Source organism: Myotis yumanensis, unplaced genomic scaffold (assembly GCF_028538775.1).
Source record: "Myotis yumanensis isolate MYYU_CA2020_CCGP unplaced genomic scaffold, mMyoYum1.0.hap1 SCAF_2, whole genome shotgun sequence".
Lineage (NCBI taxonomy): Eukaryota > Metazoa > Chordata > Mammalia > Chiroptera > Vespertilionidae > Myotis > Myotis yumanensis.
Genome location: NW_027223753.1, coordinates 3742966 through 3770528, shown reverse-complemented (window position 1 = coordinate 3770528; position 27563 = coordinate 3742966). Strand labels below are relative to the sequence as shown.

At 52.0% G+C, this 27563-nt stretch overlaps 1 protein-coding gene across 9 annotated transcripts in view; it reads right to left on the bottom strand.

Annotated features, from left to right (window-relative positions):
• The window catches only part of CAMTA1 (calmodulin binding transcription activator 1), a 674030-nt gene that overhangs the window by 307185 nt on the left and 339282 nt on the right, over nucleotides 1–27563 (bottom strand). For all 9 annotated transcript variants that reach the window (XM_070403987.1, XM_070403988.1, XM_070403989.1 and 6 more), the window contains one exon: nucleotides 7923–8058. In XM_070403987.1, the coding sequence (XP_070260088.1) occupies nucleotides 7923–8058 (136 nt within the window). The remainder of the gene's footprint in view (nucleotides 1–7922; nucleotides 8059–27563) is intronic.

Below are 27563 nucleotides of genomic sequence, written 5' to 3'. Positions count from 1 at the left end.
GTGTAAGGCCTGCTGTGTAAGGCCCCCGCCGTGTAAGGCCCACGCGTGTAAGGCCTGCTGTGTAAGGCCCCCACCGTGTAAGGCCCACGCGTGTAAGGCCCACGCATGTAAGGCCTGCTGTGTAAGGCCCCCGCCGTGTAAGGCCTGCTGTGTAAGGCCCCCGCCATGTAAGGCCCACGTTGTGTAAGGCCCCCGCCGTGTAAGGCCCACGCTGTGTAAGGCCCACGCGTGTAAGGCCTGCTGTGTAAGGCCCCCGCCGTGTAAGGCCCACGCTGTGTAAGGCCCCCATCGTGTAAGGCCTGCTGTGTAAGGCCCCCGCCGTGTAAGGCCCACGAGTGTAAGGCCTGCTGTGTAAGGCCCGTGCATGTAAGGCCCCCATCGTGTAAGGCCTGCTGTGTAAGGCCCCCGCCGTGTAAGGCCCACGCGTGTAAGGCCTGCTGTGTAAGGCCCCCACCCTGTAAGGCCCACGCGTGTAAGGCCTGCTGTGTAAGGCCCCCGCCATGTAAGGCCCACGTTGTGTAAGGCCCCCGCCGTGTAAGGCCCACGCTGTGTAAGGCCCACGCGTGTAAGGCCTGCTGTGTAAGGCCCCCGCCGTGTAAGGCCCACGCGTGTAAGGCCTGCTGTGTAAGGCCCCCGCCATGTAAGGCCCACGTTGTGTAAGGCCCCCGCCGTGTAAGGCCCACGCTGTGTAAGGCCCACGCGTGTAAGGCCTGCTGTGTAAGGCCCCCGCCGTGTAAGGCCCACGCGTGTAAGGCCTGCTGTGTAAGGCCCCCGCCATGTAAGGCCCACGTTGTGTAAGGCCCCCGCCGTGTAAGGCCCACGCTGTGTAAGGCCCACGCGTGTAAGGCCTGCTGTGTAAGGCCCCCGCCGTGTAAGGCCCACGCTGTGTAAGGCCCCCGCCGTGTAAGGCCCACGCTGTGTAAGGCCCCCATCGTGTAAGGCCTGCTGTGTAAGGCCCCCGCCGTGTAAGGCCCACGAGTGTAAGGCCTGCTGTGTAAGGCCCGTGCATGTAAGGCCCCCATCGTGTAAGGCCTGCTGTGTAAGGCCCCCACCGTGTAAGGCCCACGCGTGTAAGGCCCACGCGTGTAAGGCCTGCTGTGTAAGGCCCCCGCCGTGTAAGGCCTGCTGTGTAAGGCCCCCGCCATGTAAGGCCCACGTTGTGTAAGGCCCCCGCCGTGTAAGGCCCACGCTGTGTAAGGCCCACGCGTGTAAGGCCTGCTGTGTAAGGCCCCCGCCGTGTAAGGCCCACGCTGTGTAAGGCCCCCGCCGTGTAAGGCCCACGCTGTGTAAGGCCCCCATCGTGTAAGGCCTGCTGTGTAAGGCCCCCGCCGTGTAAGGCCCACGAGTGTAAGGCCTGCTGTGTAAGGCCCGTGCATGTAAGGCCCCCATCGTGTAAGGCCTGCTGTGTAAGGCCCCCGCCGTGTAAGGCCCTGCTGTGTAAGGCCCCCACCGTGTAAGGCCCACGCGTGTAAGGCCTGCTGTGTAAGGCCCACACGTGTAAGGCCCGCCATGTAAGGCCTGCTGTGTAAGGCCCACACGTGTAAGGCCCCCGCCGTGTAAGGCCCACGAGTGTAAGGCCTGCTGTGTAAGGCCCGTGCATGTAAGGCCCCCATCGTGTAAGGCCTGCTGTGTAAGGCCCCCGCCGTGTAAGGCCCTGCTGTGTAAGGCCTGCCATGTAAGACCCCTGCCATGTAAGGCCTGCCATGTAAGGCCCCAAAATCACTTGGCCTGGCCCTGCCGAGGCAACTGCAGGTGGGACTTGAAATTCAATACACCAGGAGCTTTCCCAGAGCAATGTAAGTGTCCATTAAGCAAATGATGTCATAAATACCCACACGGCCCCTGGCGGACAAGGGGTCCCCCGCCCTTGCCCAAGTGGGAATATCAGAGGCTCTGGAGGGCCTGGGTGGGGGGCGGGCATGAAGGTGGGCAGGTGGCAGGTGCAGGGGATCATGCTCCCACCCACTGAGGGGCGGTCAGGGGCTCCCCATCTTCTCCCTGCAGCCCCTGGTGGCAGGGGAGCAGGCTCCCGGGCTGGGGGAGCGCGTGGTGGGACTCTTCCCCTCTGACTGGCTGGGTTATAAGGAAGGGCGGCCTGGTGACCGGAAGGGGGCCGACCCTCCCACTAAAGACCGTCCTAGCTTGTCCCGGACCTTACCTGGACCGGCACCTGGGGCACAGAGCCGCCTTTTCCCTTTTACTCCCAGGACGCCGCGGTCTCAGGACACATCTCCTGGGGGCTGGGTGTTCAGGATGAGGACACTGGGCATCTGGGTGGCCTCTCGGCTCCGCTACTAGCTGGCGAGTGTTGTTGGACACACTTCTTAACCTCCCGGAAATGAGTTATGTCTTCAGCAAAAGTGAGGATGCGATGGTCCCTCCCCAGCAAAGATGCTGCCAGTCACTGAATGAGACCATGCAGGGAGAGTGAGGGCACAGGCCAGGTATTCAGTGGGTGCTCAATAAAGGGTGCATTGCTGTTCCGTTGCCAGTGGCGGTGGTCAGAGAAGGGGGACTTTGAGCAGAAGAAGCAACCCCCCGCCACCCCGCCAGGCCTCCGTGGGCTCAGTGGCACGAGCAGAGAGGCTGCTATGCCGCTAACAGAGAGGCTGCTATGCCGCCGCAGAATGTGGCCGCTGATGCTATTGATTAACATTGTAATTACACGAAGTGGCAGGGACATGTCACCGGGGAAGCCGAGTAATTAGAAATTACAGAAAGACCATGGATTTGAGTTCCTGAACTGATTCTTCCCAAGCACATCCGGGTAACAGGAAATTAGTTTAATGTGGCAGCATACCAGCAGAATGTGGCACAATAACGCGGGAGAGTAAGTCAGGAGGCACCCCGGGGGTTCCTCCGCGGTGCCACCCCAGGATGGCCGCTCCCCAGTGCCGCCACAGGACCCCACACTGGGTCCCCAGGCTCGACACCAGGCGGGGACTAGAGATCAAAGACCTGGTCCAAGTCCCAGATGTGCAGCCGGTGGGGTTACACACGCTGCAGGACTAACCGCAGGGCCGGGCAGGCTCAGAGGACAGGGTGCCGGTGAAGGCTCAGCCAGTCGCTGCTCAGAGCAAGTTCCCATGGTGACCTGCCCAGGCCTGTCCTGGGGGAAACACGCTTATTCTGAAGTCCAAGCCTCTGTCACGTGTGGCGACAACGTCCACTGAAACACCAGCTTACGTTTCTGTCCGTTTTGGAGCTTGACGCTGTACTTCACTTGCCTCTCAGTCCTGCACCTGACAGGCAGCTAGGCTCCCGGCCCAGGCCTCCAGCCTCAATATGCACTCACGGGCTGACAGAGCTGAGCCGGGTGGCGGAGGACACTTCCTTAAGGAAGGTACAGAGGGCCCGGCCGGTGGGGCTCAGGGGCTGAGGTCGACCAGGAGGTCACAGTTCAATTCCCGGTCAGGGCACATGGCGGGCTTGATCCCCAGTGTGGGACGTGCAGAATCAATTCTTTCTCATCGATGTTTCTATCTCTCTATTCCTCTCCCTTCCTCTCTGATCTAAAAATCAATAACAACATATTTTTTTAAAAAAAGAAATAAAGGTGCAGATGGAGTGGGGGTGCTCACGGGCGGGGAAGGGGAGCCGGAGGTTACTCTGGCTGGAGGAGACCGGGGAAGACGCCCTGGGAGGTGTGGAGTGACCAGGCTCACACGTCTCCATGCAGACGCTGCGCAGAGACCCCTGTGCGTACCACAGGCTGGCGAGTCTGCAGGGGAGAGGCATGAAAGAACGCGTCCACGCGGCTTAGGAAAAGCAGAACCACGTATTGTTTCAAAGCGCACCGTGAGGCCTGCAGCCTCATCTGCCCCCCGTGAGCCTCAGGCTCGGCTCTTCCACCCGCCACCTTCCTCCTCATGTGCTCACTGCTCTTTCCCACTTTGATGTGGGCACCACGCGTACATGTGGCTGGTGCGTGTGGTGGGTGCATGTGGCTGGTGCCGTGTGGAGGGTGCATGTGGCTGGTGCATGTGGCTGGTGCGTGCGGCGGGTGCATGTGTGGAGGGTGTGTGTGGAGGGTGCGTGTGAAGGGTGTGTGTGGAGGGTGCATGTGGCTGGATGCTTTAAATGCTCTCCCATCAGCTGAAGCACGAGGCCTCTTTATCTCGTGGCTGCCAGCAGAGGGAAGCGGTCCGGCATCGCCACGAGCAGCCAGTTATTTCATGCCCTGTTAATTCCTAAAGCCGTAACTGCAATATCACTCCTACTTTTAAAAGAGGTGCTTTTTTTCCTTTGTAATGTGTGGCCTCAGTGTCCAAATAAAGAACATCAGCCCTAATGAGGCTGACTCCAAACACATAACCGCGCTTCTGCCGCTCACCGTGGGCTCGGAGCTCACAAAACTCAACTCTTCACGGCTGAGAACTCCCATCGGAGAGGGTGGCCGGCACTTCCGCCCGCAGATGGCCAGGCCGGGGCTCCGTCCACCGCAGAGCCGCCCGGCGGGGAAGGCTGTCAGCTCAACCACACTGACCACCTCGTGGCTCCAAAGGCGGGATGTGGGCGGAGCTGGCCGTGCGGTGGGAGCAGCAGCAGCTCTGACCCGGGAGGCGGATGCGTGTCTGATGGGGCTGGAGAGAGACTGACACGGCGCCAGGCAGGCACCTGCCGCTTTAAATCACGTCAGCGACTGTACCACAGCCTCAGTCAGTGCCCACGCCACTTCCCATCCAGCCCGTTACTGCCCGACCCCGAACACTCCTCGTTCCCTATGTTTATGCCACTTCCTAAGGCCACGTCGGCCCGGGGACCCCTCCTAGTGCCCCGCTCGGGGCCTGTGCTTCTCCCTCACAGGCCTCATCCCCTGTGTCAGAGCTGCATGCTGGGCATTTTGTCCCCCATGCGATCTGAGGGTTGGGGACGTCACTGCGTCCTCAGCACCCACCACACCTGTGGACAGCTGCTCACGAATGAGGGCAGGTGCTGACGGGTCTGGAAGGACCACAGTCCCGCCTGAGCGAGGCCCGGGGCAGCTGATGTCTGGCCAGCGTTCACACCTGAGGGAGTGCCAGGTGCCCCGGCTCAGTCCCAGCGCCACGCAGGTTTGTGGTGGGATGTGGGGCAAGAGAAACCCTCTCGAGGCTCAGTCTCTTCCTCTGTGAAATGGGTATAACAAGCGCTTAACAAAAAACAAACATTTTTGTTTGTTTTTTGTTAATCCTCACTCACGATATTTTTCCATTGAATTTTAGAGAGAGGGGAAGGGAGGGAGGAAGGGAGAGAGAGAAACATCAATGTGAGAGAGGCACATCCTTTGGTTGCCTCCCACATGCACCTGGACTGTGGCTGGGGTGTCAGGGATTGAGCCTTACAACCCAGGTGCATGCCCTTGATCATGAATCGAACCCGGGACCCTTCGGTCCTCAGGCCGATGCTCTATCCACTGAGCCAGAGCAGCTAGGGCTGCCGGAGGGTTGAAGGAGATGGTGCACCTGGGAGAACCGTTAGCCTGCGGCTGTCACTGATCTAAGCGCGTGGCTCCTCTCTGCAGCAGAGAAAAGCACCGTGAGCTCAAAATGTCCTCTTTCCACTTGGCCCAGGAGCAGCAGCACCTCCGCTCCTCGGACCAGAAGCGGCCACCAGGAGGCAGAGGACACCTAGAGGCGCCCTCTGCTCCCTGGGGACCCCCCTGCCCCTCCCCCCGGCCCCTGACAGGCAGCACAGATCCACGTGTGGGCAGGACCGCCTTCAGGTGCACTGCGATTTCATCTCAGGAGACGGCGCCAGCACACCCACCTTTCTCCTCCTGCCAACCTTTGTCATCCCGGAACCTTATCGAGCCGGCTTCTCCTTGGCTCACAGACAAGACAACTCATCACGGACCTAACAGCGCGTCGGCTCAGAGGCAGCCCCTCCTGGGCCGGCCCCGGGAAATCGATGCGCCTCTGAGCGGAGCTGGGAGGACCTGGCAGCCTCTGAGCACACAAGGAGCTGACTGCCGGGCAGCGCGGGGCAGGGCCCGCCCGCCTGGCTGCGGGGAGGCTTACAGCACAGGCTGCGATGAACGGTTCACCCTAACGTCTTTATCGCGCCCTTGAACCGAAGAGGCCAGCTCTGCTGGCGGAAAATCACGGCTGCCAGGCCCCCCAGGCCGCTGCCTCCCAGCCGTCAGGTAGCGGCTGGCACGGCGCCTGGCGGGACACGGGCGCTGAGTGGATGGGAACCGCCTGACTGAATCCAAAGGAGAAAGCAGGGTCCCAACCGGGAAGCCCCTCCTCCCGGGAGACAGAAAGCTCAAGCCCACGCACAGTGCGATTCCCCGTGGGAAGGACGCTCCCCTGCCGGTCCTCCCGCCCGCTCACACCGCACTGAGAGTCCGGGCAACCCTTCGAGGCCCTGCGCGTCCTTCCTCCGTGTCCTGAGGGTCCACACGCCACATGTATGTACACGTTAGACCTCCGGTGCGGGAGCCACAATGACTCCGTACGTAACTACAGCCTAAAAACCACCATTCTGCTTCCATCAGCGGGAATTCTGACGTCCGGCCGAGGGCAGAGAATGAACGCGGGGCTTTGCTCCCTCAGCCTCTCGCCGTGAGGAACACCCCACCTTGTCGCCTGCCGCCAGGGGCGCCTGCGTTAGTGCCACTGAGGGCGAAACAACCAGGGACCTCCAGCATGGGGCCGTTTGCCCGGGTTTCAGTGTGAATTCCCTGGGACCCGGTACCCCCAGCCTCTCCTCTCCCTATCGCTCTCGGGGAGGGGGGCGTGCAGCAAAGGCTAAGCTGTGTGTACAATCGCCAGGCGTGTCCCTGAGCCGGTCCAGACCTGCATTTCTCATCTCAGACCTTCTCTTTGTCATCACCATAAAGCACTGTTATCAGGTGTTTAAGAAAACACACAACAAAGTTCCCTCTCTCTGTGGGGTAACTAATAAAAGCCAGCGGATGCTACTTTTAACATCCCGAAAAGTACACGATTCATATAGAAAAGGCGCAATGACACGTGCGTCGCCAAGAGCGTCAGCATGGAGGGGCCGCTGAGCTCGTGGGGCCGATGGTCCTGCCGGTCAATCCTGGCACCTCGCGGACCCCACACGCTGGCGGACCTCACATACCAGCGGACCCCTCTCGCTAGCAACCCCATATGCCAGGGACCCCACAGGCAGTGGGCACAGGACCTCTCCCTGACCACTCTGAACACCAGGTGGGTCACAGGCAGCTCCCCAGCTCCTGGCCCGAGACAGCCCTGCCACCTCCCAGGGAAGACCCTTCACAAGGGCCCACAAGGCGCAGAAAGGTGGCACTCGCTGCCGAGTGGCCACGGGTGCGTCTGGTCCATGTCCTTTCCTCTGGCGCTGTGACCCTGGCTCGGCCCTCACACCCGGGCAAGAGGAGCCAGGGATGTGCCCACGGCTGCCCAGGTGAGCAAGTGTGGACAAGAACAACAGCAAGGAAGCCAGACGGCCCCCATCTCGCCAGGACCCAGAGGAAGTTTGCAGGAGACCCCAATGCTTTCTGCAGGGCTCACCTCGTCCCCCCGCCCCCCTGCCCTGCCACAACCCGGAGCACCTTAGCCCCTCGAGTTATCTGTAACACCAGGGAGCTCCCCGAGACAGCCAGAGGGAAGCAGAGGGAGTGCCAGTAGAGGGAGTGAAGCCCCCCCCACCCCGTGGGAGATTCCTGATAGCTCCTCCCTGAGCCCCTGCATTGCTCAGTGCACCCAGAGGCAGCTCCGCCCTCAGCCCCACACCCCACTCGGCACCCCTCGCCACTCCCAACCACACACCAATGGCTCCGGATGCAGGAGCTTTAGCTAATCCAGTTTTGTGTAAAACGTGAACGGAGACCGGAGGAGGGTAAGAAGGGAGGAGAAAAGGAAACGAACAAAGGTACTTTCGACAGAGGTGCCTGGCCTCGCAGCCCCCGGGGCCAGGACGTAAGAGGCCCAGGAGGGCCCTTGGCTCTTTACCTCCACTCCCTGGACCTTCAGCTTCATGTGGTCCTCGCGGGTGGTTTTCCCATCTTTCCTCTTCTTCCAGCAGTACCCGTCTTTCCTGTACTTCACCTTCTTCCTGTTGTAGAGGATCATGGAGCCATTCTGCGGTCTGCAAACGACAAAGGGCACGTTACTGAGAGAGCCGAGCGGAAGACAAATCTACGGAGAGACATGGTCAGCCAGCGAATGTCTCCACCGAGAAGCAGAAAACACCCCCCAGTCATCGGCACCAGCTAATCGGGATATGCGGTGCTGGGGCCTGCACTCTGCCCAACAAGTGGGAGAAACGGAGAGAGAGCAGCGAGAGCCGGGCCGTAGAAGCGGCTGCTACATCCTATCTCCTGTGGGAAGACTTTCTCCTCTCTGTCCTGCATCGCCCGCATCAGGAGACAGATAAGGCTACAGGACACTGGAGGACTGTGTTAGGAAGGGGCCAACGGGAGGCTCGGCGCCTGCGCCAAGTGCCCTTGATTCACGGCTGCATCAGCCGGGCTGGTGCGAGGAGCCGTCCCTTCTCCCTGGCGAGCTGAGTGTCGACCCTTCCCCATCTGGGCTCCAGCTCTCAGGGGACCCAGCAACTTCCCGGGAAACTGCCTATCGGGTCCACAACCACCGAATCTGAGGGAAAGAGTTGCCCCCTCACTCAGGGCTAAGAGTGGGATGACTTTTTGATGCCGTTAAAAAGTACAAATACCCTGGCCGGCGTGGTTCAGTGGTTGAGTGTCAACCTATGAACCAGGAGGTCAGGGTTCGATTCTTGGTCAGGGCACATGCCTGGGTTTCGGGCTCGATCCCCAGTTGGGGCGTGCAGGAGGCAGCTGATCAATGATTCTCTCTCATCACTGATGTTTCTCTCTCTCCCTCTCCCTTCCTCTCTGAAATAAATAAAAATATTAAAAATAAATAAAAAGCACAAATAAAAAGAACCTTGGATTTCCCTAAAAGAAGCCACTCATCCGCCGCAGGGCGCGGGGGAGGCTTACCTAGGACCCCACAGGGGCAGCTGCTGCAGATTCTGGTTTGGAAACACCAGGGGAGGAGCTAACCTTCTCTGCAGTGGAGGGGTAGCGGGTGGGGGTGGGGGTTGGGGTGGGTTGGGCCCTCAGGAAGACGCCGGACACTAGCAGCACATCACCCGCCACCACCCCTGTGTGGCCACCTCTGTGTTGTTCTGCACCTAAACGTCAGCTTGGAGAACAGAGCGCAAGTGAATCAGAGCACGACAAGGCCAGTGAGGTCTTGTCACCCCCAGGGCAGGTGGCTCAGGTTCCCGCCAGCGCCAGCCGGGCGGAGGGAGAGAGCCACCAGCCCTCCTTCCCGCCCCGGGTCAGCAGCCTCCACCCCGTTCTGCTCTGGCCCTTGTACAACTGGGCCGTCTCACCACCAGGCACAGAACACTGGCTATCGATGGCTCACTATCCCATGGTCTATAGGGGAAACACCCAGGCAGGGGCGACCGCAGCTAACTGTGGTTCCCGCCCAGCCGCCATGTCCCTCAGCGAGGTCAGGGCTAAGCACGGGTCCCTGGGGAATCGCAGGCCCCAACACTTCAGTCCCCGATCCCCGCGCAGTGGGTTCGGGTCGGTTTGGGTTTCCTCCCTAAGTCTGCGGGACTAGAACGACTGGGAAGACCTCCGTGTTGTCACAGGCTGTCACCTGACGGTTCTGTGTCCGCCCACAGGACACCTGGAAACCTCCCGGTTCCCTTCCACGTCCAGGTGGCAGGTGAGCTGGACTATTGGGCCCACAGTGCCGCCTCCACCGCGTCAGCCCTGCCCTCGGCCCCTGCCCAGCTCCAGAGCCCTGTGAGCTCCCGCACCCAAGACGCAGGAGAGGGGCCCCAAGTGCAACTGCTGTGCTACAGCCACTACCTAAGGCAGGGGTATGAACCTGTTTTCTGCCATGTGGCTATTTATAATATTATTCAAGGGCCACACAAAATTACCAGCTTAAAAATTAACCCACCAGACCTGGCCAGTTTGGCTCTGTGGGTAGAGCATCAGCCTGTAGACTGAAGGGTCCCAGATTCGTTTCCAGTGAAGGGCATGTACCTCGGTTGCAGGCTTGATCCTGGGCCCTGGTCAGGGCGCATGTAGGAGGCACCTGATTGATGTATCTCTCTCACATTGATATTTCTCTCTCTCTCTCTCTCTCTCTCTCTCTCTCTCTCTCTCTCTCTCTCCTCCTCCTCCTCCTCCTCCTCTTCCTCCCTTACTCTCTCTCTCTAAAAAAAAAATACCCTCTGATGAGGATTGACCCCCTCCCCCCGCCGCCAAAAAAAAAAAAAAAAAGCCTGCTAAACAGAAAAAAAACAAAAAAATGAGCCTGCTATATTTGGTCAAACATTTAACTGACTCACCCCTAACGCCTTGAGGGGGCCAGACCAAGTGATTTCTCAGAGCTTATATGGCCCGTGGGCAGACGTTCCCCACTCCTGGCCTAAGGGCTAAGCAAAGGAACACATCTGACCCTCTAGACCAGTGATGGCGAACCTCTTGAGCTCGGCGTGTCAGCATTTTGAAAAACCCTAACTTAACTCTGGTGCCGTGTCACATACAGAAATTTTTTGATATTTGCAACCATAGTAAAACAAAGACTTATATTTTTGATATTTATTTTATATATTTAAATGCCATTTAACAAAGAAACATCAACCAAAAAAATGAGTTCGAGTGTCACCTCTGACACGTGTGTCATATGTTCGCCATCACTGCTCTAGACAGCTCTGCGCTTGTCGCGCTCCCTCCAAACAGGAAGGAAGACACTCCTGAGAGGGGGCAGGGACCCCTTGGCCCCAGCACCCGCCTCTGCGGCAGGAGACAGGGCGTTAGTGCCACCCAGGTTCCTGGGAACTTGGACAGGGCTTCGTCCCCGTGCCCTCCTGTCCGGCTCAGACCCTCGGCAGCATCTTCAGGCGCCTGTCCCCCCATGGGAACTGCTCTGACCCCGAGAGAGTGACTCCCCCAACACTGTCCCATCCCCAGCCAGCAGCACAGCTGCAGCGCGACGGAAACCACCTTCCTCTGACCTGACCTTTGTGTTCGAGGGGACAGAACCCGGGACCCCACGACGCACCACTTCAGCATGCAGATCGTCCGAGCCGAAGGCAGTCAGGCCTAACACGCCCAGGAAGAGTCTTTTAAAAAATATATGTTTTATTGATTTCAGAGAGGAAGGGAGAGAGAGAGAGACGGAAACATCCAGGATGAGAGAGAATCACTGATCGGCTGCCTCCGGCACGTCCCACACTGGGCACTGAGCCTGCAACCTGGGCATGTGCCCTGACCGGGAGTTGAACCGTGACCTCCTGATTCAGAAGCCGACGCTCAACTGTGGAGCCACAGCAGGTGGGCCACCATTCTCACTTGTGACGATGAAGGTCTCCTCTTTCTTAGGCTAAAAGGGGGGAACTCCTGGATCTTGTGAAAGGCCTGCCTCTTTGAGTCTTCTTTTCGGATGCCTCTAGTGTCCATAGTTAAGCCATGAAAAGGTGTGTTGGTCTGAGTCCTTACTGAGGTTAATATAAGACCCTACACATCAGTGGTCAGACAGTGAACCTTTGGATTCACTACATTTAAAAGAAAACCCCATTTTTTCTAGAGAGCTCTCATCCTAGACAACTGTCTTACTGGTACCGTGGAAAGACCAAGGCGAAAAGTGGATTCAAAGGAACGTAGCCTTGGGGAACGCCTTCAGGAAGATGAGAGAACAGGAATCAGACTTAGAACTAAAGTCCACACCCAATATCCACGCCCCTTGTGGAAATCCGGCCCCACCTCCTCTGAGCTCCCAGCACCTCTGCTACCGCAGCTCGTGAACCCTTAGTGAGGAGCGAGGGAGCCAGGCGTGTGGGGTAGGGCGGCTGGGGGCACGGCCTGTGTGCTCCATGCTCCTCCCGGGAGCCACAGGTCCCTCCACAGGTCACGGGGGAGGGGACACAGCATAGGGGGAGCGAGCACGTGGTCCAGGGAGGTGAATGGCTCAGGGAGGTGCTTGACCACAGAGCCAGCCAGTCTCACCTGGGGGAGAAATTGTTGGCCGGAGAGGGGGAAGTTTCCGAGAGCTCGGGAAGATGATTGGTTATGTGGAGAGAGCTCCCGGTTAAAGCCCTGGGGGAACAAAGAATCTCCCTCCCCCTCCCCTTCTCCCCTCCCCCCATTCCTGCATTCTCTCTCGCCCCAGAGCACATAACCATGCAGTCTAGCAGCAGCCTTGACCTGCAGACCATGTGGGCTCCAAAAAGACTAAGTTTTCATAGGAAGCACAATCCCTGGCTACTGGCCTTTGGGCCTTGCTGAGGACACGGCTGGACTTTCTATGGGGGACGGACAGAGATGGGACGATGGAAACCGGGGAGAGGCGCTCCTTTGACTTCACGTCACGAATAAACCTCCCTGCACCACCTTCTCCTCCCGTGCGCAGGTCCGGGCAATGCTTTCCTCACCATCCCCTGCGAAAGCCTGGGTTCCACCATCATCTACAGCTTGCACCCCCCGCTGTCCTAACCCCCTCCCCTGTGAGCGTTAGGGGGCACTCCAGCCCGACCTCTTGGCCCAGGACAGGCAGGCTGCTCACGTGGGTGCTGAAAGCAGGAAGTGGATCCAGAAGCCCCGGACGGACAGCGAGGCCCACTCTGCAGGCTTTGCCAGCTTCCGGCCTTTCTAGGCAGTATCCTTTGCAGATACGTCTTGGACCCCCACCAGCGAGCTCATGTCCCCTGGGCAGCAGCAGATCTTTTAAATTACAAAGCCTTTTAGCTTCACTCTCAGACGATCCCACCAAATTTAAAGAGGCACTTACAAATGAAAGGCCATTCACAGCCCCCTCACAGGGCCTTGTAAGGGAGGTACTCCCACCGTGATTATTCTGAAATTATGAACAAGCCCGAGGCCCTGGAGAACGCCCCTCACCCCCTCACCGAGGAGACGGATGGCTAGGAACCCTCCTGGCCTCCGGCAAATGACCAGGAAGCGGCTGAGCTGCAGGCTGACCTCAGGGCTGACAGGAACAGGGGTGGAGGCTTGCCCCCTAAGGTGAACTGGTCTAAAGTGAAACAGCCTCAGAGAGGAGAGGCCCGGAGGCCTTTGTGGAATGCTTGATGCAGACTTTTCAAGGGCGCCCTGCCCTGAACCCCGAGGTTCCAGACCGGAGACATCTTTCCCTTCCACCTCAGTAGAACACTTTCTCCCGCTACACAAAACGGCAAATTCAAAATAGTGCGGTTGGGCGGGCTAGTCATCCTCAGAGCATTATCTCGGAGAAGGCACTCGATTCTTTGAAGACGAAAGGAGCAAGAATCAACAATTCCTGACTTACAGCTGGAGTCCTCAGAGGTGCAGAGGTTATAGGGGCAGAAATAGGATGCTGGGGACCAGCGAGAATTGTAAGAAGTGTTCGCCCTGCCCTGTTAGCCGTGATTGCTTGTTCTGATGAAAGAAGGCACATGCTCCCCTGGCTGGGAGTTGCACGTGGGACCTGGGAGCTCACCTGGAAATGGGCCTGCCCTCCCCATGCGGGAGCTGCCCATCATCATGGAAACATCAGCAACCTTGTTGATGAAACCAGAGCCTCCAGCCCTTTGAAGACCCCCAGCCCTTTGGGTCCCCGCAGGCCTTTGCAAACTCCAGCCTGCTTACCTGTGAACTGCCCATTTGGCTTCCCTTTGGCCTACTTCCCATGCGATCTCTGTCCTCACTATAAGCAGCGCCTGTGGTGGGGGCAGAGCGGATTGTTGTGGCTGACCTGCTGCTCCCCCACGCTGCCGGCAGGACTGGAATAAACGCTCATATAGGATTCCACCCAGTCTCTGCTGAATTGGCTCAAGTAGTGACAGGCAGCCCGGACCCCTTGGCTGTCCGGTTCCAGAAGCATAACTGAGAGCAACCCAAGTCCCCTCAGACCCCTTCGTATCTGGCGCAGACACTGCCGACACTAAACACCATGAAGCTGGGAGGACAGTTGGTCTGCACTTATGCAAAACACGGATAACTTTAAATCATAACCAACCTAGACTCTGAGGACGGATAAATATACCCCCAAACCCCGAGGAGAAAACTTGCACCCTTGCTCTGTCCCTCAAAGACATATATCTTAGCACAGCTCTGGGGCGCAGACCCTGGGCAGAACGAAGGCAACGCCTGAGACACAAACTGCCTCTCTTGCCCCAAATCTGACCCACAGCCGCCTTCAGGTGCCCCCCAAGTTCAACACAAACCCTCGAAGTCCTCTCCACAGATATCAGCAGGAGGCTTCATTCAGCCACTGGAGCAGGTGCCCTTACTGTGTTCCAGCTGCCAGTGTGGAGCCAGCTGTCCTTCAGACACTAGTGAGTTTGTGGTACCTGCTTCCTGGCAACATTTCCTAATGGAAGCTGTAGCAAGCATGTCAAACTCGTGGCCTGCGAGCTTGACATGCTTGCTGTACAGGGTTTCTGTGTGTGTCTGTGTATTCACGTGTGTCTGTGAATGTATGGTACATACATGTGATAGTTTTCTGTCTCCGGGTGGTCTTGCCAAGATTGATTTGGAAAAGAGCTCTCTATTTCATTATCTTAAAAAGAAGCACTTATGAATTAAGTATTCCTAAAACTCAGAAATAGACACGATCGAACACAATTTTCAGTAAATGAAAGCGAGTTTCGGTTTGTCAGTTTCGTTAGTATAGGCGTGTCGTGAAAGTTAATAGTGTTAGTATAAACATTCACTCTACCTGGGTTTCCTAAAATCAGAGGCACGCCTGTTCTCTCTCCTACAAAATCTGTCAGCAAGAAAAGTGATTGAAGATGATGGCGAACTGCTTTCATGTCTCAGGAAATTTTCATGAGTAATCATCTGCTACGAACAACTGCATTAGGTAGATATACGTGGGATAAGAGTGTGTAAGTGAACTTTTCAACAGTAATTATGGTTTATGTCTACTTCAATCATTTCCCAAGTCTTTTTGGTAACTTGAAACCTCAGAGTTTTACTAAATTTAATTAATTGATGGGAATTTATTAACTAGCTCACTTCCAAATAAGATAAAATACAAAAATACTTGATTATTGAGCATAAGCTTATCCACTTTTGACTTATCACAGAGAAACTAAACATATTTGGATTCACAGAAATATGTCTCATGCCACATAAAAATATGTACAGTAAGAAAGCAGATGCTTCCAGAGACTATGAAATAAATTCATTCATAGCCTTACCAATCTAAAGAATGCTGGTATGCCTGGCCAGTGTGGCTCAGTGGTTGAGCGTTGACCTATGAACCAGGAGGTCATGGTTCGATTCCCAGTCAGGGCACATACCCCAGTTGTGGGCTCCATCCCCAGTGTGGGGCGTGCAGGAGGCAGCTGATCAATGATTCTCTCTCATCACTGATGTTTCTATCTCCCTCTCCCTCTCCCTTCCTCTCTGAAATTAATAAAAATATAGTTTAAAAATAAATAAAATAAAGAATGCTGCCAAAACAGGCAGTTCACAATGGCTTCGTTTTCACTAGAAACAAAGGTTTCTAAGGGTTAAGAATTCTAGTGAACATTTGTAATTAAAACTTCCACAAACAGCTGAAACCGGTTTGGCTCAGTGGATAGAGCATCGGCCTGTGGACTGAAAGGTCCCGGGTTCGATTCCGGTCAAGGGCATGTACCTGGTTTGCAGGCGCATCCCCAGTAGTAGATGTGCAGGAGGCAGCTGATCGATGTTTCTCTCTCATCGATGTTTCTAACTCTCTCTCTCTCTCTCCCTTCCTCTCTGTAGAAAATCAATAAAATATATTTTTAAAAAAAACAACAACAAAAAAACTTCCACAAACAAAAAATCATGAAAGCAAGGGAAGCATCTCCCTTCGCCAGGAAAGTAGAAACTGTGTTTTGGTAAGAGGAGGTCTGAAGCACAGAGATGAATTTTTGTTGAGAGAAAAGACAGTCGTTCTGTCCTCATCTTGCACTGGCTATTTCAGAATGGGGAAAAGGAAAACACAGGACGAAATCTGAATGTAAAAGGAAGTTACAGAAAGGTCTGTGGGAATAGAAGTCTTTGGAAAGGAATTTTATATGTGGTTTAACTGGCTGAGATTGGAATGGATACGATTAAGTGTTTTAAAAGGAACAAATGAAAATTTATAGCAGAAATACACTGGTGCAAAATTAGAATTTGGTTTTCTCTCTGTGAAAAGGACAAAGTTGTCTTGGATTATTGGTCTGCTCATGATAAGAGATGGTGAATTTTTACCTTTTGGGCAGGCTGCCTAGAAAGCAAAGATTTTATGTTTCATCGGAATAACTCCCTATGCTGTGTCATCTTATCATCAGTCGCTGGTTACGTAAGCAAACCTTGTCTTCTCAATGCTAAGAGCTGCGTTTTGCTCAGAACCATGTAGCCGTCTGCACTTGCCTTTGAAATCTTTCATTGTTGCTTTGGTGAAAGGGATATTATTGTTTCATAATGATCTGGGGCCGTATTTAATCAAGTGTCCAAACCTGTGATATTTCTGACTCCTTCCCCCCAAATCAAGTTCTAAATGAAGTCCTTTTGACCTTGAAGGGATTTTTTTTGGAGGGTCCCTGGAGCATCTCAAAAGATTTGTCCTCCTTGGGGGGGAAAGGGGAATGGGAGATTCGGGAAGAGACTGGACAAAGGTCGTGCACCTATGGATGAGGACAGTGGGTGGGGAGTGGGGGCGGAGGGTGGGGCGGGAGCTGGAAGGAGGGAAGTTGTGGGGGGGGGGAGAGGAACAAATGTAATCCAAACAATAAAAATTTAATAAAAAAAATAAATAAAAATAAAAAAAAAGATTTGTCCTCTCGTCTTATGAGAAGGGAGAGGTTCAACTAATAACAAGTAGTCGCTGTGTCAAATTCCATAGGTGGTGTTGCCAGAGGAGAGGTCGTCCTAAGCCTGCTGTATGCTATATTCATTCAAGTACATGTAAGTGTCCCAGCAGGTGTGTGACATGCTTAGAAATCAGATGTCCTGGTACAATGTAAGGGCTTTAATTCTAGTTATTATCTTAAAATGTGGTGTGCCACAGAAATAACCAAATTTCCTGTCAATGACATTGTAAGGAGTTCTCATCAGATCTGTACCCATGGCCGTTTTAAAGTTGTTGGTTTTTGTCATTTATAGAAAGTTACTAGAGGCCTGGTGCATGAATTCATGCATGGGTGGGGTCGGCTGGCCCACCCTGATTGGGGCCGATTGGGGCCGGGCCGGCCAGGGGGAGGGGCTGCGGGAGGTTGGCTGCCTGGTCCTGCCCCTGATTGGGGTGGGGTGGGCAGGCTGGCAAGGGGGAGGGGCCGCAGGAGGTTGGCCAGTCAGCCCCACCCCGATCAGGGTGGGGGGAGCCAATCAGGGGCAGGGCTGACTGGGGGGAAGGGCCGCCGGAGGTTGGCTGGCTGGCCCCGCCCCCGATTGGGTCGGTTGCCAGGCTGCAGTGCACGTCATAGCGACTGGTCATTCTGGTTGCTTGGCTTTTATATACAGATTATTTTACTCTCATGCTTTTTGCAAAAACATGTTTCTACAGAAGTATTTCATCTTCAAAGAAATTTGTGGAAAGAACTCTGGCCAGTCCTCTCGGATACAGGCTTCCAATAAGTTTCAGATCGAAGACATCGCAGAACTCCAACGAACAAAAACTGATGGCTGCATAAAACTGCTAACAAAAAAATCAGCAGGAATTCAGTACATGGGCCTGAATGGACTAATGAGGATGATTATAATTTTTATGACTTTTTGTTTAAAAGATTGCTGCTTCTTTCATCTTTTGTTTTCCAGTTAGAAGCCCTCCATGACTTACGGCAATTTCGTAAAATAGATTTTTGTGAACAAAGATGAAACATTTATCTTTTTCTCCCTCCCTGGTCCCTCCAGGGTTCGGACACTCTCAGTGAGTATTCCTATTTTCATGGCGATGTAGTTCCGTAAGAACCCGTCCTCCTTCCAACAGGACTCAGCTGTAAACACTGGTCATGCCACCGAGGCTGTGACTGGAATGTCACATTCAAGAGGGATATGCACAGACTCAGATGCGACCAGACAGCTCTGAGGAACTAGGGGTGAATTCACGGAGCTAACAGAGCCCCCGGGAAACCCAGCCTGACACCTGCTCACAGGGTTCCTAGCAGCCGTACAGGTGCGTAAGGATGGCCACCTCCTGGCAGGCCCAGGAACCCGTGGGTATCTGGGGGACCCTGAGAAGAGAGGGTTTTACCCAAATCGAAGGTATTGCAGGGAAGTCTGAGAAGTTCCAGGACTTAATTTGCTAACAACTTAGTCTTGCTGTGGTTCTGCTTGATAGAAAAGGAGGCAACGATAGAAAGAAAAATAACGTTTCAGTAACACGCCTTTGTGGGTGTCACATTCTGGTGCTGTTAATTGTCTTCGAGGTTTTGTTTTCTCCCTGGAAATGGACTAGACCCTGGATTCTTCTGGGTCCTGCCAACAGTGAGCTACCACCCTCCACACAAATGCTCCTCTGTTCCTCCCACCCTCCGACCTGGAATCGCTAGAGCTAAAGCTGCCCTTTCCCGAAGCCACGTGAGCTAAAGGTGGACGGCTCCTGGCAACCACCGCGACAACTCCCATCTACACAGTCTTGTGCAGGCCCCCCAGAAAGATCCCCGGAGAGACACAGACTGCACCCCAGGAAAACCCGCCAGGCTGCCTGTCCCCTCCACCTGAGGACGCTCCCGCTTGGCACGGAAGTCCTCCCACCGGCCACCCCCGGCCTCAGAAACTGGCATTACAGTGTGTCCAAGCCCGAAGCATTGTTTTTCTCTCTGTTTCCACAGACGTGCCTCTTAGGGAACCTCTGATTGTTCACTTGCAATGTGGTTAACTGAGCCCACAGGACTGAGCCTGGTTCCAGGAGCCGGAGGATTCTACCACTCAGCTGGCGCACGGGAAATTCCCGGGGAAGTTCCAGAGGCAGGGCTGAGGGGGGACAGAATCCGTGACTCCACAGCGCGCCACGTCAGCGTGCAGATTGTTCGAGTCGAAGGCAGTCAGGCCTAACTGGCCCAGGAAGAGTCTTTCCTAACCTCTCCCTGATGTACTTAGAAGACCTGAGACCTAAGATGGGGAGCCTGGACCGGAGAGAGCCATCTCTCTCCGGTGACTGTTTACACAGAAACCTGTCTCCCAACACTGGCTCTCCCACCTCCCTGTGGCCCCAGGCCCCGCCCCTTCTCCTTCGCTCAGATGGCATAGGCGCCTCAGTTTCCTCACTGTCTGAGGGACACGTACCTTTGGGGTCCAGCACGTACAAAATTAAAGGTGTTGTTTAGTCTGTTTTGTGTGAACTTAATTATTAGAGCAGCGGAAGAGCCTGGAAGGGAGAAGGGCAAGTTCCCTCCCTGGGCATTTCGGGAACGTGGGAAGGGCCTTGTCCTCCGCCATTTTCAGCAGAATGTAATCCCCCAGGGAACCAGGGTGTCCAGTTAAATGGCCTTAATCAATGGACCTGTCATTTTAACTTGCAGTAATGAGCAACCTAATAGTGTCCAGTCCACCACTCCGACGCCATGAGAACCTGCCCGGCTCTGCCTGGTGGGGCAGTGCCCCCTCCATAGTTCACAGGCCCTGGGAACAGCACAGGGAAAACCAGGCCAGCTGCATGGGCCCCACCAGCCCCTCAGTGCCAAGGAAAGGAGGCTGGACTGCCCTCCCAAAACATAATAAAGAACAAGTTGAAGCTGGTGGGAAGGGATCTAAAGGGGGAGGGAGGGCCCAGTGCTGCTCTGGAGGAAAGAGGTGAGCCAGGCCCCACAAGGGGGGCCACTCAGGAAGGCCTTTAAGGTAGCACCCACATGAGAAGAGCAGGAGACAGAAATGGAATCGAGGGCAGAGGGTAACAGCAACTGCATGGAGGCATGGAAGCCCTGCCACTCAGCAAGGCCACCAGCTCCCAGTCAGTGACTCATGCTGGCAGAGCACACCTCATGCATGTCTTCGTGTACATCTATGTCTACTCTACATCTACATCCATGTCTACGTCTACTGTATGTCTATGTCTACTTTAGGTCTATGTCTACTCTATATCTACATATACGTCTACACCTTTATCTACGTCCATGTCTACTCTACGTCTACATGTGCATCTACATCTATGTCTACATCTACATCTATGTGTGCGTCCATGTCTACACCTTTATATACGCCTACCTCTACATTTACGTCTGCATCTGTCTACTGTATGTGTACATCTACATATAAGTCTACATCTTTACGTCTGTGTCTACACCCACATCTACTCTACATCCATGTCTATGTCTACATCTACATCTACACCTATATCTATGTCCATGTCTCCGTCTACATCTGTGTCTATCTGATCTGCATCTACATTTTTGCACTCTCACAACCCTATGAGGTAGGTATTACTATCATTCTCAACACATCAAGCCTTTCTAGCCAGAAAGAGTCACCTCTAAAGTGTTCGATTTAGTAAAGACTGCGGGGCCAATCCAGGTTCCAATCCCAGTTCTGCTCTACCACCTGGGTGATCACTAACATCCTGGAAGCATCCCTCATCCAGTGGACAGGGGTTTGGTGGGTGAATTGCTCCCTTCCTTGCCTGTGGTTGGGAAGGCTCCAAGGCCATCCCAGGCCCCTCGCTCTGTGGTTAGAATTCCTCTGGGTGCTCCACACCATCTCCCAGGGCATAAGCTCCAGTTGCCCGTGGTGGTGACTTGCTGGGGGGAAAATGCCCTTTATTTGTATTCCTCTCGTTCCTTTCACACCTCACACTCCCCTACTAGAGTTTCTTAGGGCCACCTCCCAAATGAACTCAAACCCTCATCTCAGGGTCTCCTTCGGGGAGAAGCTGAACCAAGGCTGACAGTCTCAGGGCGCCTCAGGGAGAGTCGAGACCACTACTGGACTGCGGCAGCAAGAGGAATATCGAGGAAGAAGAAAGGTGAGCAACGGGAGCTCTGTTCTCACCAGGGAAGCTTCTAGTCAAGTGTCTTTTAATCTAAGAAACTGAGAGCTAGCAAAACCAAGAACGCTCAGTGTGATACGGTCAAAAGATCATGGGGTCACTGGGAAGACTACTGCAAATTTTCAAAGTACAGAAGCAGGAGTAAAATTAAGATACATAATCAATAGTTCATGCATATGATAGTTTATATAAATGTGTGTGTCATATACACATGTGCCCACAGAAGGAATAATGGAAGTCTCCATTTACAATATAGAAAAAGAAGATTACTAAATACCTAGGCATAAATTTAATAAGGAATTCCCAAAACTATAAAAATCTAAAAGACACAAAGGTAGTTTTCAATAAATGCAAAAACATAATGTTCCTGGTTAGGAAACATAAAGATCATGAAAGGTTAATTTTTAAAAATATTTAAAGTATTTAATTTTTAAATATAACATAATGACAATGAGAACCCATGAGGATATTGTATAGAATAATGTATTATAAAATGTATTAGGAAGGAAAAAAACGCCAAGAATAGCCAGAAAAACTCCAATAAAGAATACCAAGGTGTGGCTAGCCCTATCAGCTACTAACACGATCTATAATGCCTCTGCATTTTAAAAAGTATGGAATTATTAACAGACCAATGGAACAGAGCAAAAAACCCAGAAATATTCCCCCTTACACACACAACGTTAGTGTTCACTACAGGAGGTAAGGCAATTCAGTGGGGGGACGGGACTGATTTTCAATGCACGGCATAGAATAACGACAGGCATATGGAAGAAGGTAAAACTGGGTCTACCCCTCGCATCACACAGCAGCATAAATTCCAACGGAACAGAGACTTAAATGTAATAAATAAAACCACACGTACTCTAAAAGCAAGTGTAGCTACATTTCTCTAACAGCGGTTCTCAACCTGTGGGTCGTGAACAATGAAAATACATCCTGCATGTCAGATATTTACATGACGATTCATAACAGTAGCAACATTACAGTTATGAAGTAGCAACGAAAATAATTTTATGGTTGGGGGTCACCACAACATAAGGAACTGCATGAAAGGGTCGCGGCATTAGGAAGGTTGAGAACCACTGCAACCTGAAAGTGGAGGAAACTTCCCTAACCGTGATTAAAAATGGAGCAACGATGTGTGAAAGATAGGTCCGTAAAAGGTAGGTCTGATTGAATGCAAATAACCCCGCCGTGCTGTTCTGCAAAGCGGCAGCAGCATTCTACACTCCTACTGGGGCTGCACCAGAGTTCCCACATCCCACATGCTCCCCGACACGTGGCGTTGTCTGTGTCCTGGATTACAGCCATTCTTGTGGGGGTGGGGTAGCATTTTAATTTGCATTTCCCTAATGACTAATGGTGGTGAGCATCTTTTCATGTGCTTTTCATATGATTTCTTTGGTGAAATGTCTACTTGAATCTTTTGCCCATTTTTAAATGAGTTCTTTGTCACCTTCTCTTTGAGTTGTAAGAGTTATTTATATAAAATCTGGATACAGGTCCTTTATCAGATGCATGATTTGCAAATATTTTCTTTCCAGTCCATGACTTTTCTTTTTCTTTTTCTTTTTGATGGATCCTGCCGCAGGTTTATTTGTACAAATAGCACAGGAGGATGCCAGCTCCAGGCAGACAGCAACCAGGGTTCCCACCAGTCCTTCCGTCCTCACATCAGCAGACAGAGGCCTCTACTGTGGAGCCTTCGTGGGGGCCTGGGCCCCTTTGGGAGCCTGAGCTGCAGCCGCATCCACAAACTGGCCTTGGTTTCGGCCTTGGCCTTGGGCCGGCGGAGCCTGAGCCCCCTGGCGATGTGGGCATGAACACATTTCCCAAGCTTGGGGTGAGCGATGTAGGCAAGTTGACTGAGCTCACAGCTGCTGCCCTTTGGGATCTTGGGCCTGACCTCTTTGGGCTGACGAGGGCCTTGGTGACCTCGGCACATGCGCTCATGGCCTTGGCGTTGTTGGTCTGTATCTTCTTCAGGCCCTTCTTGTTGTGCTTCTTGGCAAAGCACGTGATCCTTAGGAACTTGGGGTCTACCCCCTTAAGAGATTCCTATCTTTGTGCCCAGGGTTTCTTGATGCCATTTCTGTGCCATTTTCAGGACTAGTTGTGGTTCTTGGACTTGGCCATCTCTATACCGAAGCCTGCCACTCCTGAAGCGCCTGGGATGGGAAGAGCAACTTTTCTTTTTGTTTTTTGTTTGTTTTTTTTGTGTGTTTGTGTGTGTGTGTGTGTGTGTGTTTTTCCTTAATATATTTCTTTCTTGATTTCAGAGAGGAAGGGAGAGGGAGAGAGAGATAGAAACATCAATGATGAGAATCATTGATTGGCTGCCTTCTGTACGCCACCTACTGGGGATTGAGCCTGCAACCCAGGCATGTGCCCTTGGCAGGAATTGAACCTGGAACCCTTCAGTCCGCAGGCCAATGCTCTATCCACTGAGCAAAACCAGCTAGGGAGACTTTTCTTTTTCTTAATGGTTTCTTTTTGTTTTTATTTTATATATATACTAGAAGCACGTTGCATGAATATTCGTGCAATAGGCCTTCCTTCCCCTGGCTGCCGGCACCAGTTTTCCTCCGGCACCTGGGACCCAGGCCTTTGGTCCGGCCACAGCAGAGAAGCCAAGCCTCTTCAGTCTTCAGTCTTCAGTCTTCACTCCATGCCTGGGTATGCAAATGAACCACCATCTTTGTTGGGTTAATTTGCCTAGTCACTCTGATTGGCTGGTGGGTGTAGCAGAGTGACACCAATTTGCATGTTTCTCTTTTATTAGTGTAGATACACACACACACACACACACACACACATTTTTATTTCAGAGAGAGGAAAGGAAAGGGATAGAAAGATAGAACCATCAATGATGAGAGAGAATCATGGATAGGCTGCCTCCTCTACTGGAGGCAGCCTGCAAACCAGGCATCTGCCCTGAGCAGGAATCGAATCATGACCTCCTAGTTCATAGGTTGATGCTCAGCCACTGAGCCACACTAGCTGGGCTTAATGGTTTCTTTTAAAGAGCAAATGTTTTTAATTTTGGAGAAGTCTAATTTATCTTTTTTTTTTCTTTTATGAACCATGCTTTTAGTGTCCTAAGAATTTTATGTCTAACCCCATGGTCATAAAAGTCTGCTGTTATGTGTGTTTTTTCTAAGAGTTTCATAGGTTTAGCTCTTACATTTAAGTCTATGATGCATTTTGAGTTAATTTTTGTGCAGCGTGAGCTAAGGCTCCAGGCTGATTTTTGGTACATTGTATCTAATGGTCCCAGGACGGCTTGGTTTGGGTTTTGATTCTATTTTTTTACAAGGCCATTCTCTGCCCCATTGACTCGCTCTTGCACCTTCGTTGAAAATAAACTGACTGACCATAAACATAAAGCTCTATTTCTGGACTTCACAATCTGTTCCCTTCCCATCCGGTGACAATACTACCTGCCCTGATTACTGTAGCTTTATAATAAGTTTTGAAATCAGGGAGTATAAGTCCTCCAACTTTACAGGTATTTTTCAAAATTATTTTGGGTATTCTAGGTCCTTTGTATTTCCATATAAATTTTAAGATTTGTTCGACAATCTCTGCAACAACCACAAGGCCTGCTAAAATTTTGATAGGGGTTGTATTGAAACTAGAAATCAATTTGGAAATAATTGCTATTTAACTATATTGAATTATTGAATCTTAAAATCACTTCCAATCACAGAACATGGAATGTCTCTCCATTTATGTAAATCTTTAGTTTCTCTCAGTAAGACTTTGTAGCACGGGCTTTACATTTTGTAAATTAAATTTATCTAGGCACTCTATTCTTTGAATGCTATTGTGAATTAAGTTGTTTTTCCAATTTCATTGGAATTTTTAGTGTTTTCCCACTATATAGAAATACAGTTAATGTTTGTGTATTGATACTGTAGCCTTGATACTGATACCTTGCTAAACTTATTTATTAATTTTAATGATTTTTTTGCATTTGATTTAGAATCCTCTACCTTGAATAAATATAATTTCACTTCTTTCTTTCCGTACTAGACACCTTTTTTTCTTCTTGCCTTATCACACTAGCTAGAAGCTCTGGTGCAATGTTGAACAGAAGTAGTGAGAATAAACACTCTTGTCTTGTCCCTCATCTTAGAGGAAAAACATTCAGTTTCACCATTAAATATGATGTGAGCAGTATCAAAGACTTAAAATCATGTGAAAAAGATTTAGGAACTAACTCAAAGAGGCTCCGACTGATCAAAGGCAGGACAATTAGAGCATCAATAAAATAGTAAGTGCTGTGAATTAAAACACATTGAATATGTCTAAATCCATAAGTTCATAATGATCCTGAAACACACAGCACAACACCAATTGATTACTATTGGAGGATGCTAGTGACCTAATGCAATGTTTTGGAAACTAAAAAACCAAAAAACCAAAAATCAAACAAACAAACAAAAAACGAGGGAGGGAGGGAGGAAGAGAGAGAGAGAGGGAGAGAGAGAGAGAGAAAATAAAGAGTCAGGCATTTATCCTCTTCCTGTACAAACTGTTCCTTTGAGATAGCAAATAGACAAAGAGCGAACTCTGTCTACAAAAGTATTCCAGCCAATAAATGAAGAAGTGAGAGAATGTTTTGTAACCCCTAATGAATGAATGGATCATCAACAGTGACTGACATCACAGAAGAGAAACAACCAGGTAGTTAGTATGTGTCCCTGATGGAAGAACATTTTTCTGTGAAAAAAAAAAAAAGAAAAGGAGCTTGAAATCAATCAGGCCTCTTGATCTAACTCCCACGTTATAAGATCCACAGAAGGCAGGAGAACACAGTGAAGGACCTGCGGGGCTATCGTCAGCAAATCCAGATTGTGGGAAACTGCACAAGACAAACATCCCGGATTCCTCAACAAACTCAATGAGAAAGAGGTAGGAACCATCTGAAATGGGAACATGTAGGTTCAAAGAGATAAAGAAAGAGACACATCAACAGTCACAATGTGTAGACCTCACTTGAATACTGAGCCAAAAAAACACACGCCAAACTTTAAAAAAATAGATGGCATTTGTGAAACAATTGGAACTTTGAACAGGACTGGATACTTAATGTTATTTAGAACTAGAGGCCTGGTGCATGAAGTTCATGCACATGGGGGGTCCCTCAGCCCGGCCTGCACCCTCTTAAATCCGGTACCCCTCGTGGGGTGTCTGACTGCCGGACATCCCTCTCATAATCCAGGACCACTGGCTCCTAACTGCTCACCTGCCTGCCTGTCTGATCGCCCCTAACCCCTCTGCCTGCCAGCCTGATGCCCCTAACTGTTCCCCTGCCTGCCTGATTGCTCCCTAACTGCTCCCCTGCCGGCTTGATTGCCCCTAACCCCTCTGCATGCTGGCCTGATTGCCCCCTAACTGCTTCCCTGCTGGCCTGATGCCCCTAACTGCTTCCCTGCCGGCCTGATTGCCCCTAACCCCTCTGCCTGCTGGCCTGATTGCCCCTAACTGCTCCCCTGCCAACCTGATCACCCCCTAACTGCTCCACTGCCAGCCTGATCACCCCTAACTGTCTCTGCCTTGGCCTCCGCCACCGCGGCTTGGATACAACCCCCCAGAAGGACGTCCAGAATGATGTCCAGAAGGTCGTTCGGCTGTCCGGTCTCATTAGCATATTATGCTTTTATTAATATAGATTGTTACTAATTTTAAAGAGTACTAATCGTGGTGCAGAAGTATTTCTAAAAAGAGGCCTTACATTTTAGAGATATAGACTGAAACATGTGCCAATGAAATTACAGAGTGTCTGAGATGTGCCTCACAATAACGTGTGTGGTGGTGGGAGGAGGGGTGAACACGACGGGTCGCGTATTGGCCATAGTTGAAAGTGGATGATAAGTATGGAGGAGTTCACGAGACTAGTTTATCTATATTTTTACATCGCTGAAATTTTCCATAGTAAGTTTTTAAAAATATTTTTTTATTAATTTCAGAGAGGAAGGAAGAGGGAAAGAGAGATAGAAACATCAATGATAAGAGAGAATTATTGAACAGCTGCTTCCTGCACACGCCGCACTGGGAATCAAGCCTGTAACTGGGGCATGTGCCTTGACCGGGAATTGAACCATAACCTCCTGGTTCATAGGTTGACGTTCAACCACTGAGCCATGCCGGCCGGGCCCATAATAAGTTTTTAAAAAGCAGATGATCATGGGACTTAGAGTGAGCTTTAGGTTACATCTTAAATCTTGGCTCAGCTCCTTATGAGCTATGTGACCTTGAACAAATTACTTGACCTCTCAGTTGTAGACGGTGTGAGGGACACAAGGTGCCCAGCATGCCACCTGCCACATAATAAAGTTCCTCATGACTAATAAGGACAGCCCGGGCCCCTTCGTAGAGTTCCCCACAGGGAACATGATGGAAGGACCGGGGAAGAAATGAAATGGCATGTTGTTGGGAACGGCTGGACAGTGCACCCGGGGGAGAGGCTGTCCCTAAACATTTGAGGCGCACTCCTCCGCCACTTTAGGACATGATGTATCTTTCACATTAGGCAGCGAGAAGATGATGAATAACTGAAGAAACAGGAGTGATGTGTTCTTGAGAGGGTTTATGTTTGGATATTAAATAGGAATTTATGGAGCAATGGGGGGTTGTATCCAAGACTAGGTTAATCCTACAAAAGGAACAGTCTGG